This window comes from Bactrocera neohumeralis, chromosome 2 (assembly GCF_024586455.1).
Source record: "Bactrocera neohumeralis isolate Rockhampton chromosome 2, APGP_CSIRO_Bneo_wtdbg2-racon-allhic-juicebox.fasta_v2, whole genome shotgun sequence".
Lineage (NCBI taxonomy): Eukaryota > Metazoa > Arthropoda > Insecta > Diptera > Tephritidae > Bactrocera > Bactrocera neohumeralis.
This window is the reverse complement of record NC_065919.1, coordinates 45,064,887-45,083,281: the sequence shown is the minus strand read 5'-3', so window position 1 is coordinate 45,083,281 and position 18,395 is coordinate 45,064,887. Positions and strand designations below refer to the sequence as shown.

General features: G+C 36.7%; 1 protein-coding gene across 8 annotated transcripts in view; it reads left to right on the top strand.

The window, feature by feature from the left end:
* Window positions 1–18,395, top strand: part of LOC126753090 (sex determination protein fruitless) — a 456,704-nt gene that overhangs the window by 250,038 nt on the left and 188,271 nt on the right. Inside the window, exon 2 of one of the 8 annotated variants that reach the window (XM_050464250.1) lies at window positions 17,674–17,758. The exons of the other annotated variants lie outside the window; for them this stretch is intronic. Within the exon in view, the coding sequence (XP_050320207.1) occupies window positions 17,679–17,758 (80 nt within the window). The 5' untranslated portion in view covers window positions 17,674–17,678. The remainder of the gene's footprint in view (window positions 1–17,673; window positions 17,759–18,395) is intronic. 8 annotated transcript variants of the gene reach the window in all.

The window sequence follows — 18,395 nt, the reverse complement described above, 5'->3', positions numbered from 1 at the left end:
AAAATAAATATCTCTTATCACCGTGAGTCGAAAATTTTAAAACTAAATATGTATGTACATACATATGTAGGTCCCAACTCAACTTTCTGCAGTTTTGATTTCGGAGAATTTTGTGTATTAGTATTACTTCTATTCTCCTATATGACCAAATATTTTATTGTGTGTATGCCTAACAAACAATATCTGATAACGACAACTAGATTCCAGAGAAAAAAATTTCTATACAAATTCCTATAAAATCTGGCATATTAAAACATTTCCTAGAAGTTTTTTCTGTAAAATATTCTAAGCACTTCTGTCCATCTGTCTGTCTGTATATACTTAAAGTAGTCCCTCAGTTTTTGAGATAACCATCTGACCATCATCTTTCGCACACGACGCCGATAACGGACCCCTATAGCATATAGCTCCCATGCAATCCGAACGATCGGAATGAAGTGCTTGTATGGATAGCTTTTTCATTTGACGAGGTATTTTCACGAAATTTCCCATGGGCATTTTCCAAGGCAACGGAGCAATTTTCAAAGGAATTGTTCAGATGGGATCACTATAACATATATGTATATAACGAGATATATGTATATGTAACTAGTCGATCACATTTCTAGTTCTTATACATATGTACATATGTATGTCGATATGTCTTATGTACATTTATAAAGTAAACACATGCGAAACACTCCTCGCTTACGAATTCAATTCGTAAAATGCTCTTTATTCTCATTGCTTGAAATCACCAAATTCGAAATTCCGCCCATGCCTCCGCTAACGCAATTGCTCTCGATTGTTTCTGCTTTGCATAGGAATTTCTTTGCTTATTTCCTCGCCTCATTTATTTAATCAAAACATTATTTGGCTTTGTCTGCTTCGCCCTTTGCCGTTCTCTTTAATTTTTGATTTGTTTCTTTTGTTGCTGTTGTTGTTGTCGCTTGCGATAGTCAATTTGTGTTTAGCTGCCAGCTCTGCTTCCTCTTATCTATTTCGCAAACATTTTGGCACTTTTTATTGCTGTCAAGCCATGGCTGCGCTGCGCGGGCCCTACCGCAGCTCCATCGCCGCCACCCCTCTTTGTTCGCACTCCCTCGATCGACTACAACACCACTGACGACGCTTGGTTTCAGCGACTAATGCGGAATCGGCGAATGCAGCTTTGTCGACCGACGAATTCCCATAGTGGACTCAGCAGCGCTGTGTATGTGTGAGTGTGAGACTTCACTCGGCTGAGTGTGTTTGTGTGTGGCTGTGCGTGTGTTGATATCGCTCATTTTGCATTGCAAACTGGAGTCTCCTTAGCATTGACCGTGTAATGCTATTAATTTGGTTTGTTGTTGCTGTTGTTGTGATTATTTCATTATTTTTTGTTTTCGACGCTCACTTATGTGGTTATACGTATTAATACATATGTATGTGTGTGTTTGTATGTCTGTATGTCTCCCTCAATTTGCCAATATGCTCTGCTTGACTTTATGGTTGTTGTTGTGGTATTTTATTGCTCATTTGCTGCTTCTTCCTACTTGCTTATGATGTCAGTTGCATACGCGGTAGCCTTTTGGCAATAACAACAATAATAACAATAAATATTTACTTAACACAAACAATTGTTTATATGAGTGTCTGTGTATATAATGAAACGCATAAGTATATGTACATATGTATTTATGTTTGTAATATATTTTCGCACATCTCTTTGTCGTCTTCATTTCGGCACATCGCTGTGGTTGTTGTCGCGGCGCGCTTATTGTTATTATTATTTTTTATTTTCTTGCTGGCTTTTGTATCAGTTTATTTTATTTTTTCGTTTTTCTCCTTTTGCATGCACGTTTCGGCAATGACCTTGATTTTTTACTTCGCCTTATTGTTGTTGCCTCGGTAGCCGTCGTGGCTGACGCTCTGTTAGTGTAGCTGCGTCTTTATAAGTTACGACTGGATGGAGCACAGTGTTGAGGAAACACACGCAGTGAAGAGCACACATACAAATATTCATGTATATACATATGTATTTGCATATACAGTATATAATATACACAAATGTTTGTATGTTCATTCGTATACTACAAATACTCCCAATTGATATATAAGTATATATGTATATCAACTAAAATTAACTCTAAGACATCTACATTCTGAATTCACTAATGGCTTCTTCCGGGAAATTCGACCCTGGTGATATTCTTGATTCCATTTCATCCAAAATTTGCCTCTGGATATTGCAGCACTCTTTCGCGTATAGCGCTTTTACATGCGCCCATTCTAGCCATCCGCGTGGATTGAAGTTTTGCGTGGTCTCTTCTTACGTGGCACTATATCTGTTGTATGGCACCTTTGAAATTATTTAGTACAACAAAACCCAATTTTTTTTTTTTAACTTCTCAATTAACTGTATTCTCGAAATCATGGCACAAAACTTAAAACAATATTTCTACTGTGGGCAAAAAATAGTAAGACTTTGTAATTTAAATTTTGCGAAAAAACCCATTCGTCCAAATATTTTTTTCTAGGTTGGTATTACTGTCAGTGACATCTGTGCCGAATGTCTCATCTAAATAATCATTAGTGTTTAGTATACGCTTGCTTTTCGTGTACGTAAAATACATTCGGCGATTTTTGCGATGACTGAAATTATTCAAAGAAGAAGTTCCATTAAATTTTGTGTGCGGAATTAAAGTTCTGGTGCCAAAACGTTCAGAATGTTGGATATGGCCTTTATTTGTAGCGAATAAGTTTTTTTGATTGATACAACGTGATCGGGAACGTGCTGACGTGCTTGAGAATCGATGATTAACTCTCAGAGATCTTACTGGCGTCCTTGAAATATCGGAAGGATCTGTCAAAACCATTTTGAAATATCGTTTGAGCCTAAAAAAAAAGTTAATGCACGATTACTACCAAAATCACTAATTTTTTTTTTCGAAAAACGGCGTCGCTTTAACGTCTGTGAAACAATGCCTTTCGACTACAAGGATGTCATGAAACATATTATTACCGGGGATGATTTTTGGATCTATGCTTACGAACTGGAAACAGACGATCAATCGGCCGAATATTGTGTCAAAGCTGAGTCGAAGCCGAATAAAACACGACAAAGCAGGTCAAAAATTAAGGTTATGTTGACAGTTTTCTTTGATTATTGAGGTATGGTGCACTACGAATTCCTTTCGTAAAAAGAGCCCGGAGTCATGGGCCGAGAACTCTTGGTTATGGCACCACGATAAAGCACCGTCACATACTGCATTTATTCTTCTTATGTTTTCCGCCAATTTTTAAAGCAATATCGTACCATATCCACCGTATTCGCCTGATATACTTAGCTACGTGTGACTTCTGGCTATTCAGTAAACTCAAACGAACGTTCCGGAAAAACCGTTTTGAGTCAATCGAAGACATTAAACGTGAATCGCTACGCGCGTTGAAGGCTATTCCCGAAATTGACTTTAACAACTGTTTAGAGGGGTGGAAAAAACGTTGACACAAGTGTATTGGGGATAAGAGGGATTACTTCGAGAATAACAACATATGTAGATTTTGAAGAATAAATTAAGAACTTTAAAATAACGATCAAAGTCGTATTATCTTTGCTCAGAGCGGTATGGTCGAAAGTTTCATATGCAAGTTTAAAAGAATTAAGTTTTCTCTCTTGGTAAGAAAATTTGACTTATGGACGACGCCTAATATGCATCCAATTAGCACCAAAATGTGTATTTAAAGGTTTATCCTTAGTAGAGATTAAGATACGAGAGTGTAATCGTTCATTTGTGTTTATTAACCACCCTTAAGGACATGCAGCTGAGCTTAGAGTACGGCTGCCCAACAAATTCGACTTACGCTCTACCAAAATGTCAATAAAAGCAAGAGGAAACTTTAACTTCCTGCATCAGAGGGTATAAGCAGAAATGTGTCTTTGATCGGCCAATTTGGGAGACAGCTGTATCCTAAAGTGGTCTGATATCGATAAATGAGGAGAAAAAATTTGACAAAATGTGACAAAAGCTCACAGCAACAGTGTCCTTTACAAAATTAATAAAAATATATCTAAAATTAACACTAATAATAATGCAAACTATGTCAGTGACAGAAATATTGCTTTTGCTAGCCTCTACTTTTTTGGTCTTAGTAGACAATTGAACAATAAATACATATCTCTCTCAGCAAAGAAAAATCCCTTGGAAACCTCTCTCATGTACTTAAAATCGTTAAAAACTCGACGAACAAGTAAAAAGTAATGGGATACATTGAGGCGAACTGTTCTACAAAAGATCTATATGCGCATAGTCCAAGAGTACGATTGATACAAAAAATGTAACGAAGAAAATTTTAAGATCATATCAGCTATATACAGATTCGAACGTAATGGTTCACCAACAGAAGTGCGTTACCTCAATAAATCTATGTGTATTACTTCCGTTCTCAAAAATATGTTGTTATATGAATTTATTAAAATCGAATACAATTTTTCAACTGTAAATTTCATAGCACAACCAATAATTACCAGTTTATACTCGCAATTTCAATCAAAATTTCAAAATTGCTACCAAAATATTATTTAGCCCCATTACTAAACCAATTGATGTGAAGATTCTAATATTTAAACGAGAGAAACCGCATGCAAATAAATTCTAGATTCAAAAACAAAAACAAAAATGCCGCCTTAATGGTTTTCAAAATGCGAAAATTTTGCTAAAAACTTCATATAAAATGCAATAACCGTATACACCAACACTTGCGAAGCAAAACATTCACAAATACACACATACAGGGTGATGCGATAGTGCATTAGCTTGTCGACTGCCAGCAGTCAGCGCTGAGTGTCATTTAATTGTCAACTTAATTAAGCTAACAACTAAATGCTTATATTTACAATAAATAGTTGGCCATTTAACTACAGAATGCCGTGCAACGTAGTGCTCATTTCAAACACGACACACACACACCCACACGAGTAGACCGCACTACGAAATGGCAGAAAGCGAAAGCGAGAGTAGAAACTTTTGGCCGATTACTCAGTGTCAGCCGCGCGCTCGGCTGCCTGGTCGGTTTGGTGGGAGCGGCGCAAGAAAGTGTCACGAGATTTTTGGGTTTCTATTTAATTTCTCTTAGTTGTAGATGTGCGCCATGTGTTTGTTGTATTCTTGTATTTATTCTTAGCTTTTACTTTCAACAATCTTGCCTTCCAATTGCTTCCAATTTGATCAGTTTTTATTAATTTGACCTAAATATTTTTGTTTTTGGCAAATGTGCGCCATTACTAAGCTTTGATTGTGTGCGTTTACTTTACACCTAATTTATATCTATTAAATATATTTAGTTGCCAGATTCCAAGTGAACATATACATATATTTATTACTAAATTGTTAAATGAGAGCGTTGCCTAAGAAGCGTAGAATATCGAATCGTATTTGTGGTTCCTAACCAGAAGTTCAATAGGCATAAAATCCTTTAAAAACACTATTTTTGACTCCTTCACAGTCAGATGATTTCTTCGTTCTTTCAAAAGGCACTGCAATTTCTATATGTTAAACAGAGGAGAGGAAGAGGTTCACTACTTATTTAAAGAAAATACAAAGAAACTTTAAATTTATTAAGGAATGTTTGTTATCATTCTAATTATCATCCTTTAACATTATCTCTTTCAAATGTTAGCCGGGCTACGTCTCAGATGGTTCATCCGTTGAGTCCAATTCTTTATGACTCGTCCGAGCAATTAGACTAGTAACTGGCGAATGACAAGCCAACGCCTAAATCGAAGCGAGATTATCCGCATAGGCTTTAAACTTTACATATCCCTACAGGAAAAACTATAACGGTATGATATATAACGATCTTGGTGATCAATCGATCAGCCCAAAACGTCAAATTTTCTGCTCACCGAAAAGTTCTCTCCATAAATCTATTGACTGAAACGATGTGTGAAAAGTGACGCCATCTTGTTGAAACCAAATGTCGCCAAAATCACAAACTTCAATTTCAGGTATCAAATAATCGGTTATAATGGCGCGATTGACCCTTAAGTTCTCGCTGGAAAACCCCACCAAACCGTTATTATGGATGAAATAGCCGCTTTGAAACTCTTCAGGTTGCTCTACGTCCCAAATGCGGCAACTCCGCTCGTTTACAAGCCCATTGAGCCAGGAATGAGCCTCCTCGCTAAGCAAAATTTGGCTCAAACACATCGGATCTTCTTGGAACTTTTCAAGAATCTATGGAGCGAGGCGATGCCTCTGGGGAAGGTCGACAGCCTTCAGTTTTTGTACAAGTTGTTTTTGTACGTTTTCAATTTAAGATCTCAACGTACGTACCAATGTTGCCAGCAATGTTGAATATCTCTTGAGCTTTTTATTAATCCAAACCCATATTCCGAACTCTGCTTTAAGGGCTTGTACTCACAGATCTGAATATAAGGTCCAATGCCCTTTGAACGCTATTCAATTGGTTATGCCATAATATAATGTATGTATATATAAATAATATTTTTACGACATATCTCTATAAAATGCATGCAGAAAAGCTCGTATTCTTTCTATTGTACGACACCACTAGAATCGAGTTCATATGTATTTTAAAATTATACCTATCGATAACATTTCTCCGCTGACTTTAAGCGCACATAGGGAAGGCTCACTTCTACCAAAGAGGCTGAACTTTGGATCAATATATTTACTGCTACCTTAGTAAAAAACGCTGTAAGGATCCGATATCCTGAACCTACACTTGACGAAGCGATCTTTACAGAAAACTCTCCCACAAACCTTGCCTTTAAACTTCCATTCGTATGTGAAAAAGCTCACTGCGGCTTTTCTTCAGCGTTTTGATCTCATCCAGATATCCCTCGTCGGCATTTGAGCAAAGAAAATCGATCAGGAGTCGACTCATTGAGGCAGTGTTATTAGAGGATAGAGCTTCAGAGCGTTCCGGTTTGATCTTTTCATCTATCTAGATTATACACAGTAAAGCTTTGTAGCGAATGCAGCTTTTACGAGAACTCTCCACCAGACAAATACTCCGACAAATCTTATTGATATGACTACAGTTTAGCAGAGCCAATATATCACCTTTTGTAAAAAGAGCCGCCTCTTCCCAATTGATGCACTACAGCAGTATACGGCAAGCGATGTCTACCAATATTAAAGCTCCAGGAGAGCTTTCTATCAGTAAAAGCTCCAGGAACTTCACCTTGTCAACTGGATGAAGACGCAAGCTTTCGGCGGCGCATGAACTTATTCTATCGTGAGATTGCGTGAATAAAACTAATTGCAAGTATGGTCTAAGCATCGAATTCAAGAATGATTCAACAATAATTTATACAAAATACTTTAATAAATCGCACAAAGGTGAAAGCGTACTTTCGAGAAGCATATCTCATCAACAGCGCGAATATTTAAAAATATATTTTTACATCGTGGCACACAAAAATTAAATTGAAGCGACTTTGTGTGCATTTTATTAGAATGTAGTATAAGTAGGTACAGCGCCGGTGCAACGGGGCGTATGCGTACCATTGGGTGCCAAGTGCCTGCAGTTGGCCTAACAACGCGGGGAAGCGGGGCATGCTCACCTCTCGGACAATATATGTTTACTTAATTGCTGCAATGACGATGGTGGCGACGACGATGACAATCACACACTGGCAACAACAACAGCAATTGTAATAGCCGCAATTTGGACAACAAGCAACAACGTATCAACAACAACAAATTGTAGCTGTGATTATACAGCGTTGGCGTCGACAGCGTCTACCTACTTTAGGTGCCGTTAATTACATGTCCTCGTACCCGCTGCCCCATCACTTGCCCACCGCCTGCATAGCGGTACAGTAAATACATACATTGTACAATATGTTGTCATTGTCCATTGTTGGCCTCCTTTGCGCTGACACTTATCTTTATAATTAAAAGTAAATTTTACATTTTGCACTCGGCAAATATTTGAAAATTTAAATTTAGTTGCAAATGACCACTACACTTGCTGTTGTTGTTGTGCATGAATTTCTTGCGCGCTGCTTAGTACCCGTTTGAGTGTTTGTGTGTTTGTGTGTGTGTGGCTGCTTGGCACATTTCATGCGCAAACCGAAAAATGTTGTCCATAGAACTTACTTAGAATTTAGTGGCACCAAAAGTATTACAACAACACGCGTCACATCCGCCGCAGCAACAAACACACCAGCGCCAATGTGGACACTTTGAAATCTTCCATTTGCTATTTGCTCCCCCTTTACCCTCCTGCGTTGGCCGAAGTACGTTCATTAGCGCCTTCGCTTGTGCTCTTTCTGTCAACTCTGCTGTCTTCTGATTGTCCACCACAACGCTGCCAGCGTACCCCACCGCCAAGTGCGCTCAACATTTCTGTTGCTTGTTGTCCATCCGCTTAGCGGCACCGCCAGCGCTCACTTCCAATTGCCAGCGCTTAGTTCAATGGGACAAGTTAATTTCTTTTGTAAAATGTCTTGCACGACACAACATCAACAGCGCAACACACACACACACACATACCGTTACACGCGCTTGCAGGCAGCCTTTGACTGTTCCCTGCTTCTTTGCTTGCTTGCCGGTTGGCTTTTAGCAGCTGCCAGCGTTTGGAATACTCGAGCTACTTAGCAACGCATGAATGAAACATCAAGAAATGGAATAAAATGATAAATGATCCTTGAGGAATGTTGGAGCATTTGCTAGCAGCACTTGTTGGACAAATTGCCACGTTGGGAGTATGAGGTGCATGTGTGTGCATGGAAGTATGCGGCATGCCGCAAACTTATGTGGCACACTTATTTAGGCATATGGATTTGCGTATTATTTATTTATGTGCATACTTACATATAAAGGGTGACTTTTTAGAGCTAAAAAATTTAATTTTTCAAAAAATAGTTTTAAGAGATTCGAAATTTTGGCTTTATTAATTTGAAAACCTTCTGGAAATCATGCACAGAATTTTCAAAAGATCCCAGTGACCCTGTATAGAAATATTATCAGTCCAAAAACGCGAATTCCGTTAGTTAAGACAGAGATGTGTCTCATCGCTCAAAATGATTTAACTATAAAAACAGCACTAGGCCATCATTTTGCTACCCATTTGGTAACCAATTAAGCCTTATACAGTAACTCATTAGATCCGGTAAAATACCTTATTTTTTCCGCCCAGCTACCCGATGTCTTTGACCACCATACTCACCTCACCATTTTTTTAAGAAATGGTCGATGCCTTTTAATGACTCCTACAATGTCCGGCAGGCCTAAACGCAGAAGCTTTTGGGTCTATCCACCATCAACACTATCTTAAAGTACCCTTAGGGTATGCCCAGTGTTGCTAGTCTTCCAAGATCTGAGGTATTCCTCCATTGCTCCTTTGCATCAAGCAACTACCTTGAAAGAGCAGAATGATCTAGGGTAGCTAAGCAGAATTGTATTCCTGGCAACTTCCGAGCGGGTCAACTCGTCTGGCTCTTCGTTTCCTTCTATTTCTATATGACTGAGTTTTTCACTTAGAGTCTAGTTATTGCTTCCTAACCTAACGCAATAAGGCTTATAATAGGTGCTAGGATAGCATTAATTGCCATTTGTCCATCCTCTATCCACTAAAAGATTAATGGACTTGCTGCTTAGAACAGAAACTCACTCAGCATGACACATGCATTTATTTTGATAGCTTTTTTTAACAGATCTTCTTTCAAAAAACACCTTTTATTTGCACATTTATGCTGAAATGCAGAGTATTTTACAAACTCCAAAACAACAACAAATACAATACTGTTCCATTGAATTTCATAGTACACGTCACTTGCTTGTGGTTTTATTCAACAATTTGTGGAATTTTCGGGTCTGCATGTAACATCGTGTTAGTTGTAGTAATGAGTAAGTTCCAAAAATAAATATTTCGACTAAGCAAACGACTTCAAAGAAAAACGATGACCAACTCCATGTGAAAATTTGTGTATTTATAAATATACCAAGCACTGCTAAAGAAATGCATATTTTCTGTAAGTATTTGTGGCTCCAATGGTTTGTTTGGGATGTGAAGGTATGCTTCGTTCGTTGTGCGTAATCTTGAAATTCCATGTTTTGTTTCAAGTAGCACTTACTGCCAAGAACTACATTTCAGTGCCGCGTTATATATTTCAGCTCAGCTTTTGCATAATTTTTATACCCTGAACAGAGTATATTAAGTTTGTCACGAAGTTTGTAACACCCAGAAAGAAGGATCGGAGACCCTATAAAGTATATATATAAATGATCAGTATGTCGAGCTGAGTCGATTTAGCCAAGTCCGTCTGTCTGTATATCGTTTTGATTTTGCAAACGTCATTTTTAAGTCAAGAAGCTGCTCATTTGTCGGAACTGCCGATATCGGACCACTATACTACCACACAAACTGAACGATCGAAATCAAGTTCTTGTATGGACAACTTTCACATTTGACAAGATATAATAACGAAATTTGGTATATATTATTTTCTAAAGCAACAATGTAATCTCCGAAGAAATTGATCAGATCGCATATAGCTGCCATACAAACTGAACGATCGGAATCAAGTTCTTGTATGGACAACTTTCACATTTGACAAAATATATTCACGAAATTTGGTATAGATTATTTTTTAAGGCAACAATGTAATCTCTAAAAAACTTGTTCAGAACGGATTGCTATAGCATATATGTAGCTTCCATACAAACTGAACACATAGTTACTAACAGAAATGCACCTGTGCAGGGTATTTAGCTTCGGTGCAACCGAAGTTAACGTTTTTTCTTGTTTTTTGTACTTTTAAATGACTAATAAATGTTTGCGGAAAAATTAAGTTCAAGACCTGCTAAATAATACTATGCAAAATACTTCTTCAATACTGAAGCAACAGCGCGATTTCTTCTGAAGGAATTCAAAGAAATATAAAGAAATAATTAAATTATTCGATGAAGGTGACACGGAAGGGTTGCATATGAGTTGGTGGAAAAACCGGATGATTTTAAATGAAACCCTTTAACCTTTTAAGCATGAAGGAATAAAGTTATCGGTATAAAACTTTTCACAAATAGTGCACTTAGGGTATTATATATCTTTTGGGAAACCAAATATGCATAACCTCGATTTTCAAATTCCAGTTTCAAAGTTGGTAGGACTGTCCTTAAGAACTACGCTAAATATGAGCGCGATCTGTCAACCAGTTTGTTTGCTGTGGCTCCTTAAGTCAGTATATCTCAGTAGTGCTATCCGATTTTTACAATGGAAATACACTGGAAAAAAATCCACTTGCTTTTTGTGACATGAACAGAATAAAGTGTTTATTATATAAAAATTTCCACAAATGTAGAAAATAGCTACAGATTTCTTCTATCACCTATAGTTTTTTTGCTATGAGGATTTTTGTAAAAAAAAACAGCGATTGATATATTATTTTATTAACCAAAGAGTAGCTTAAAATGTTACTGTCGATGTCTTTCGGCGATATTTTGTTTTTGGAGTATCCCTTAACAATATCCAGCAGTAATCGGCAAGCAAACTGGCACTCACTTGCCTTGGTACCGTTTCTCCATAGCAGAACTGTCTTGGCGTAAACGTTCCCATGTTCGTCACTTCCGGCCCTAAGTTTTCGGGGAAAAATCCAGAGGGGAGTGCAGAAAGTAAGTAGTTCAGTCACAAGATCTTTGTAATTGTCAGCTTTCACATTTCCCAGGAAATTTTTAACAACGCTTTTAAGGGCACTCCAGACTCGTATTTCAGTTTCATTGAGCGTTTCCTCAAGTGTTTTATCTTTCATTAGTTCTCTTATTTTCTTTTCCATTTCTGTCCATTGACTTAACAAAATTCTTCATTAAACCCAATTTAATATGCAAAAGTGGTAGTAATACCTCTTTGGGATCAACTAGAGTTTCACTGTTAACGTTTTTTGTCCAGGAGTGAGTGCCTGACGTTCTGCAAACTGCTCGGAGTGGTCATGTGAATTTGCTGAATAGACAGAAGTTACACGAAGGTAAATCAGGCGAATGCGGTGGTTGCGGCACGATATTAGTTGAAAATGCGGCAAAATGATCAGGAATAACCAATACAGTAAGAGATGGTGCATTACCGCTCTTCTTTGTTCAATAAATTCAGACATAGTAAAAATCGAAGAATTCAGAAAAAAAATTGCCGATTCGAAAAAAACGCGAAGGATAAATTAATTCAAATTAATTCACCTTTCAATTTGATCGCAGTAGTGTTGTAAAATTTAAACCGACAGGTTACAGAATATCTGTAGGTGATAAAAAAATTCTGTTTTCAGATTTGACTTCAAGGTATCAAACTTCATTAGAAACACCTAGGAATTTTCATGTCACAAATGATGTGTCTACCAGTGATACCGAACAAATAATTTGTCTCAAAGCCTTTAAAGACGGTCGAGAGATCGTTAAAGACATGTCTCGTTCTGGGCGACCTTCAACCTATTCAACTAAAGAAAATATTAAAAGAGTGAAGGGTATGGTGTTTGAAAATAGTCAGGCAAGTGTTAAAGAAATGGCAAGAGATTTGATGGATATTTTGGGTATGACACGCGTTCTTGCCAATAGAGCTAAGTTTTCTGCAACAAGAGTACCGTAAACAGGTCTCCTTGGACTTTCTTAATCGTGCGAATTCCGATCCAACATTCATGGAGAGCATTGTAACTGCCGATATGACATGAGTTTATGAGTTTGACATGCACACAAGTCAATCATCATCGAAATGGAGGGTAAAAACGAGCCGAAACCACAAAAACCACGCCAAAGCCGCTCAGAAATTAAAGTGATGCTCATTGTTTTTTCAATATTCATGGTTTGGTGCATCATGAATTTGTTCCGGAGGTACAGATAGTCAATAGAGAATGCTATTTGGCGTATTGAGGCGTTTGCGTGAGAATATCCGGAATTGTGTAAGAACTATTTATGGATTTTATTCGACGATAATCCAGCATCGCATCGAGTCGCGATTATCACTCAAAAACGCAATCAATACCATCGATCAACCATCGTGTTCACTAGACCAGACTTGGCTCCGTGTGACTTTTTTTGTTTCTCAAATTGAAGTTGCCGCTCCGTGGAAGTCGTTTTCGGTCGATTGAAGAGATTAAAAAAAATTCCCTGAAGGAACTGAGGGCCATTCCAAAAAGTGCTTATGAAAAGTTATTCGATGTTTCGAGAAGTGGAAAAATCGTTGGCATATGTTTCTTATAACCGGGGGGGATAGGATTACTTTGAAGGCGACAAAATAAATATTGATGAATAATTAAATGTTTTGCGTTTTATTTACAAATTCCGCGTACTTTTTTGTCACAATTTATATATACATAAGTTATCAACGCGACGAGCTGAGTCGATTTAGCTATGTTCGTTCGTCTGTCTGTGATCCCTCAATTTTTGGCATATGGTTACAATTTTGCACACCTCCTTTTCCTCCCTAAGGACCTTCTTATTTCTCGGAACAAACAAACTGAACGGTCGAATCCAAGCCCTTGTATGTCCCTTTCCTACTTGATTTTGAAATAAATTTTTTGCTGATATCTTGAAATATTAAATTTACCTAAAGAAAAGAAAATAAAAAAGTTAAAATATTATTTTTAATAGTTATGTAATCTGCGTATATAAATAAAATTTACGTTTACTATTTGAATTTTGATATTCGAACTCAAACTCGTAATCATACAAGCAAATATTCAAACATATTTACTCGAAAGTGCAACTAAATGCAACAACGCCCATTGTCAGCAGCATCCATCAGTCAACGTTATTATCTACATGAGAGAGTGCAAGTGGCAGCGGCCACATCAACACACTTACCATACACATATATAGGTAAATATAAACTACTGCAATTTGGGCAACAAAGTGTCAGCGTTGCCAATTGGCTATGCATGACAAAGTGCTAACGATGGCACTTAAACGCCGAGGCGGTCAGCAAGTTTAGTCAGCCAGCTAGCGAGTTAGTAGGCTATTCAGTGGGCCAAGCTGCTACCGGCCACACAACATGCGCACCTACAGACACACATACAGATACACAGTTACACAGTCAAATCTAGGCAATTCTATAATCTAGAGATCATATTGTTGTGCGGCGTTCTCTTCGCTGCTTTCACTTATGCAAGCAGCCGTTTGGCAGCTGCATGCCACTAAGTGATTTGCTGTGTCTTTGCTGAGGCTTTTTGAGTTTTCCTAGCATTTCCTAGGCCTCGTTTATCTTTCAATGTGTTTTGCTGATTTCTTTGCTTGTATTTAGTATTTTCTGCATAATGTGCTTGGCAGTAAAGTGACACGGCCCAAAGCGTGCGGCGCATTGTTGGTGGTCCAAGGCAATTGTGGTGACTGTGTGTGACTCGTAGGGCAAATTAGTTGAGTGGGTATGCCGAATTTTGTTATTTCACTGCAATTTTCTTTACAAATCAAATTTTGTTGGATTTATACTTTTCTTGAGAATTTTTATAATTTTAATTTTAAATAAGAGAATTATTTTCTCAAAAATTATTATTTACAGAAAATCATAAAAATATGTAAATTACCGTTTTATTGACAAAAAATGTTTTTAACTCAATTTTCTTATTTACATTTCATTTCATAAGAAAATTACGCCACAAAGTGCCATCAAAATTCATTAAGCTTACGTTTTGCTTTTATTTAACCGGAATTTTTACGCTAATTGATTGTTTGAAACAACTTCAATCGTAAAACTGTCCAAATTGACATGTTTCCTCGCTTTGAAATGCGTAAGGTGTAAGTCTCTTGTGATGTCTTTGCGTTTGTCCAACACTCAAATGAAATGCCAAAACAAATTCGCCATATGCCAAAAGCACTAAACGATAATTTATGATGGCGAGTGTGTTGCTTCGAAAATCGCAACGCATTACAAAAACAAAAAAATGCAAAAGTTGTGCGTTGACCGCCTGTTATTGGCGTTTCCGGTGTGATTAGGCACTGAGTGCAATTTTTAATAAATTAGAGGTGACAAAAAATGAAAAATTAAATCAAAATGTCAAAAATATTTTTGTTTGAAATATAGATTTTCTGATTTCAGAAAGAGCTACATAGTTATTGAGACATTCAATTTTTTTCTACAAATATAAATAGAAATATGTATATATTTTCTTCTTGTTTTACAAGGTCTGTCGCAAAGGAAACAGAACTTTTTAAATATAACTGTTTCTGGTGGCGCTACCTATTGGCGGGTACATGAAATAAAAAGTTTGATCTCTTGTTGACATTTCGTAAAAATTTTAAGACAATTGGATAACTACAATCGATGTTATCGATCAAAAAGTGACAGCAGCTTTTGGTCATCGGTCGTAAAATGCAAAGAGCAAATATTAAATTTTGTTTTAAACTTGGGAAAACGTTTACTGAAACATTTCAAATGATGAAAAAAGTTTATGGCGATCAGTGCCTATCCCGTAGTAATGTGCTTGAGTGGTTTAAGCAATTCCAAGAATGTCGTGAGGACCTCTGTGACGATCAGAAGTCGGTCGTCTTCAGAAGTCAAAAATAAAGACAATGCTGATTTGTTTTTACGATTCCGAGGGTATTGTACACCGAGAGTTCGTCCCACCTGGCCAAACGATTAATGCTGTGTTTTACCTTGGTGTTATGAAGCGTATTTTGTCACGCATTCGTCGTGCTCGACCACAATACCGTGAGGCAGGGTCCTGGCGCCTGTTGCACGATAATGCGCCGTGTCATCGGTCAACGCTTGTCACTGATTTTTTGACACAAAACTCCTTATTAACCATTAATCACTCATCCTACTTACCTGATCTGGCACCCTGTGATTTTTACCCATTTGGAAAACTTTATTTGCCCATGAAAGGACACTGGTTTCCGGACATTTTAGCTATCCAAAAGGCGACGACCGATATTCTCAAGAGCATTCCGAAAAGTGACCTTAAACACTCATTTGAAATGCTAATTGACCGGGCTAAACGCTGTATCGAAGCACAAGGAAACTACTTTGAATAAAAAAATATAACTTTTGAAAAATATGTTTCTTTTGCGACAGACCTTGTATATTGCATTCAAGTAATTGTTTGGAATTTATGATTTTACAACAAAGTTGTTAATGTAAAAAAATCATTCTAAGTTTGGCCACTTCCGGTAGTACGAAATTTGAAATCGTGTTTAAAAAAAAACTACTTTGACATAAGATCGCGATTGTCTAAAATGTGAAATTATATTGAAAAAGCTTTCATAATTAAATCACACTCAGAGTTTTATCATAATTCCATTGGCTTTCAATTCTTCAGAAAAGTATTTTATCAAAAAAGTTTGCATGCATTTTACTAAATCATCTACGATTTTGGAAAAATATCATACTCAAGTTTTTATAAGACAGTCTCATAATAATAAAAGCTTACCGTTATGGAAGAATATAGAACTTCCTATTGAAGAGTAAATCGTTTTTATTCCACATGTGAGCTAAGTTAAGAAGTTCATGTCATTTCAAAGGCAAATATTTTTTTTTTTGAAGAAATTTGAATTTATTTTTTAACACCGTTGCCAATAAAATAATATATCAATAGTAGCTATAGTTCAACTTTTCAAAATAATTATGGCAATATTGGTCTTTACTTCGAAACAGACCTCAAGTCGACAATTTCCTTCCAGCCAACATTCTCTTTGGATCTGATTTCGCGAACTGGGCGCTAGCGAGCCAAATCCAAACAATGTTTTCATTGACTTGTACATATCACGGTAGATTGTTGACTTTGAGCTCTCCGGCTTCCACTTTCAACAAGGCTAAGACATATCCGAATCATAAATAATTCTATGTTCAACATGTGTCTTTTATACTAATTTAGGGTGTACGCTATCTTCATAAATTTCGATTATCCGAAATCATTTTGAGAATTTTTTTTCATCTGTTGCAGCCTTCTTTGGACGGAACATACAGAATTTTGTTAACTACAGTGTAATTCCTCATAATCGGACATCTACCGCAGTATCGCAGTGTTTCTGTCCTGCTATCGGAGCTGTCCACATAACTAATATGGTACATATGCGAGCCAATGCTACAAACACTAGTATTCCCAAAATCTAGCTCGCTACATCCCTCTCTGGTAGCACACGTCAAAAAATATAACAGAAATATCAACGAATTACCTTCTATGAATTTCTATGTGAGATTTAGTTGGGTACTTCAAACGCAGACCAATCAATGTCTAAACTAGACTAAAAGCAAGTTAAAAATTGTAAGAATAGAAATACTCTCCAAAAAATTTTAGAAACAAATTTGACAAACTATAGATTGCTATTCTTAACTGACCCTTTTTATAAATTAAGAAATCATTCTGCAGAACCTTAACTGCTTGCAATGATGACATACATCAGATCTCACAGACATAACAACATCTTCTTAAATTTTTTTCGCTCGTTCAAGATCATGTGACTATCTAAGCACCTTCTCCTCAACATAAATCAATCTTAATGGTTAATAAATAGTAGTTAATCTAGTTTTTTATGAAATCCAGCCACATGCAAGTCGAGCACTTTACTATGCATAATTTCATATTAGATCCGCCTTAATGGCGTCTCTTTACAGTTTGAATGCCATTTGTTTAAAATATTCCACCATTAGAGGCGCTGACATTTTACGATGCTTTGAGGAGCAAATAAATAAATTTATAGTACAATACACATATATACACACATACCGACAGATCCTCATAACCCTTTAATTAATTTCCTCAAATTAAAGCTCGAATGCAGCCAAGCACTTCAAAGCATAAAACAAAGAATGAGCTCACAGCGGACCGCAGGCCATCCAAATTCTTCGTTGACAAGTAGGTGGCGCATCGTAGATACTGTTGTAGTTGTTTTTGTTGTTAGATGCGGTCATCACATCAGACTTTTTATGCAAGTGTGTATTTGCTTAAGTAGTTGCTTTTACCAAATTGTATTCTCTGCATATTTTTGCATAATTAGGTGAGTATTTGCTGTTGAAGATTCAATCTGGTGTTCATAAACTTTTTTCAGAAGTTGTTTAGTTCTTCTGGTTTTGTTTTTAGTTGTTGTTTTATTTATTTTATTTATGTTATACTTAAATAAAATTTTTAATGCAGTGTTTTATTTACTTTTTGTTCGTTCCTGTAGTTAAAATAGAAATAAAAATGTACACGGTGTAGTCCTTTTCTTCAGAATCAAATGAGAAAGCCATACTTGTCAAACTATGAAAGGAACAAACACTTTGTTAGGTAAGCGAGTTTGTTTAGACATAGGGACTTCATATATTTCATCCCAATATGAAGAATTAAGTCTAGTTGGTTTACAAATAGACTGGTGCCTTTGAAAATGAAAACGAGTGAAAGAAATGTGTGGTAGGTTGAACACACATTATTTTATGCTATCAGAGAGTAGAGAACGAACATAAAATATATTGACTCTTTAAAAAAATCGCATACTTTTATGAGAAGTTTTGAT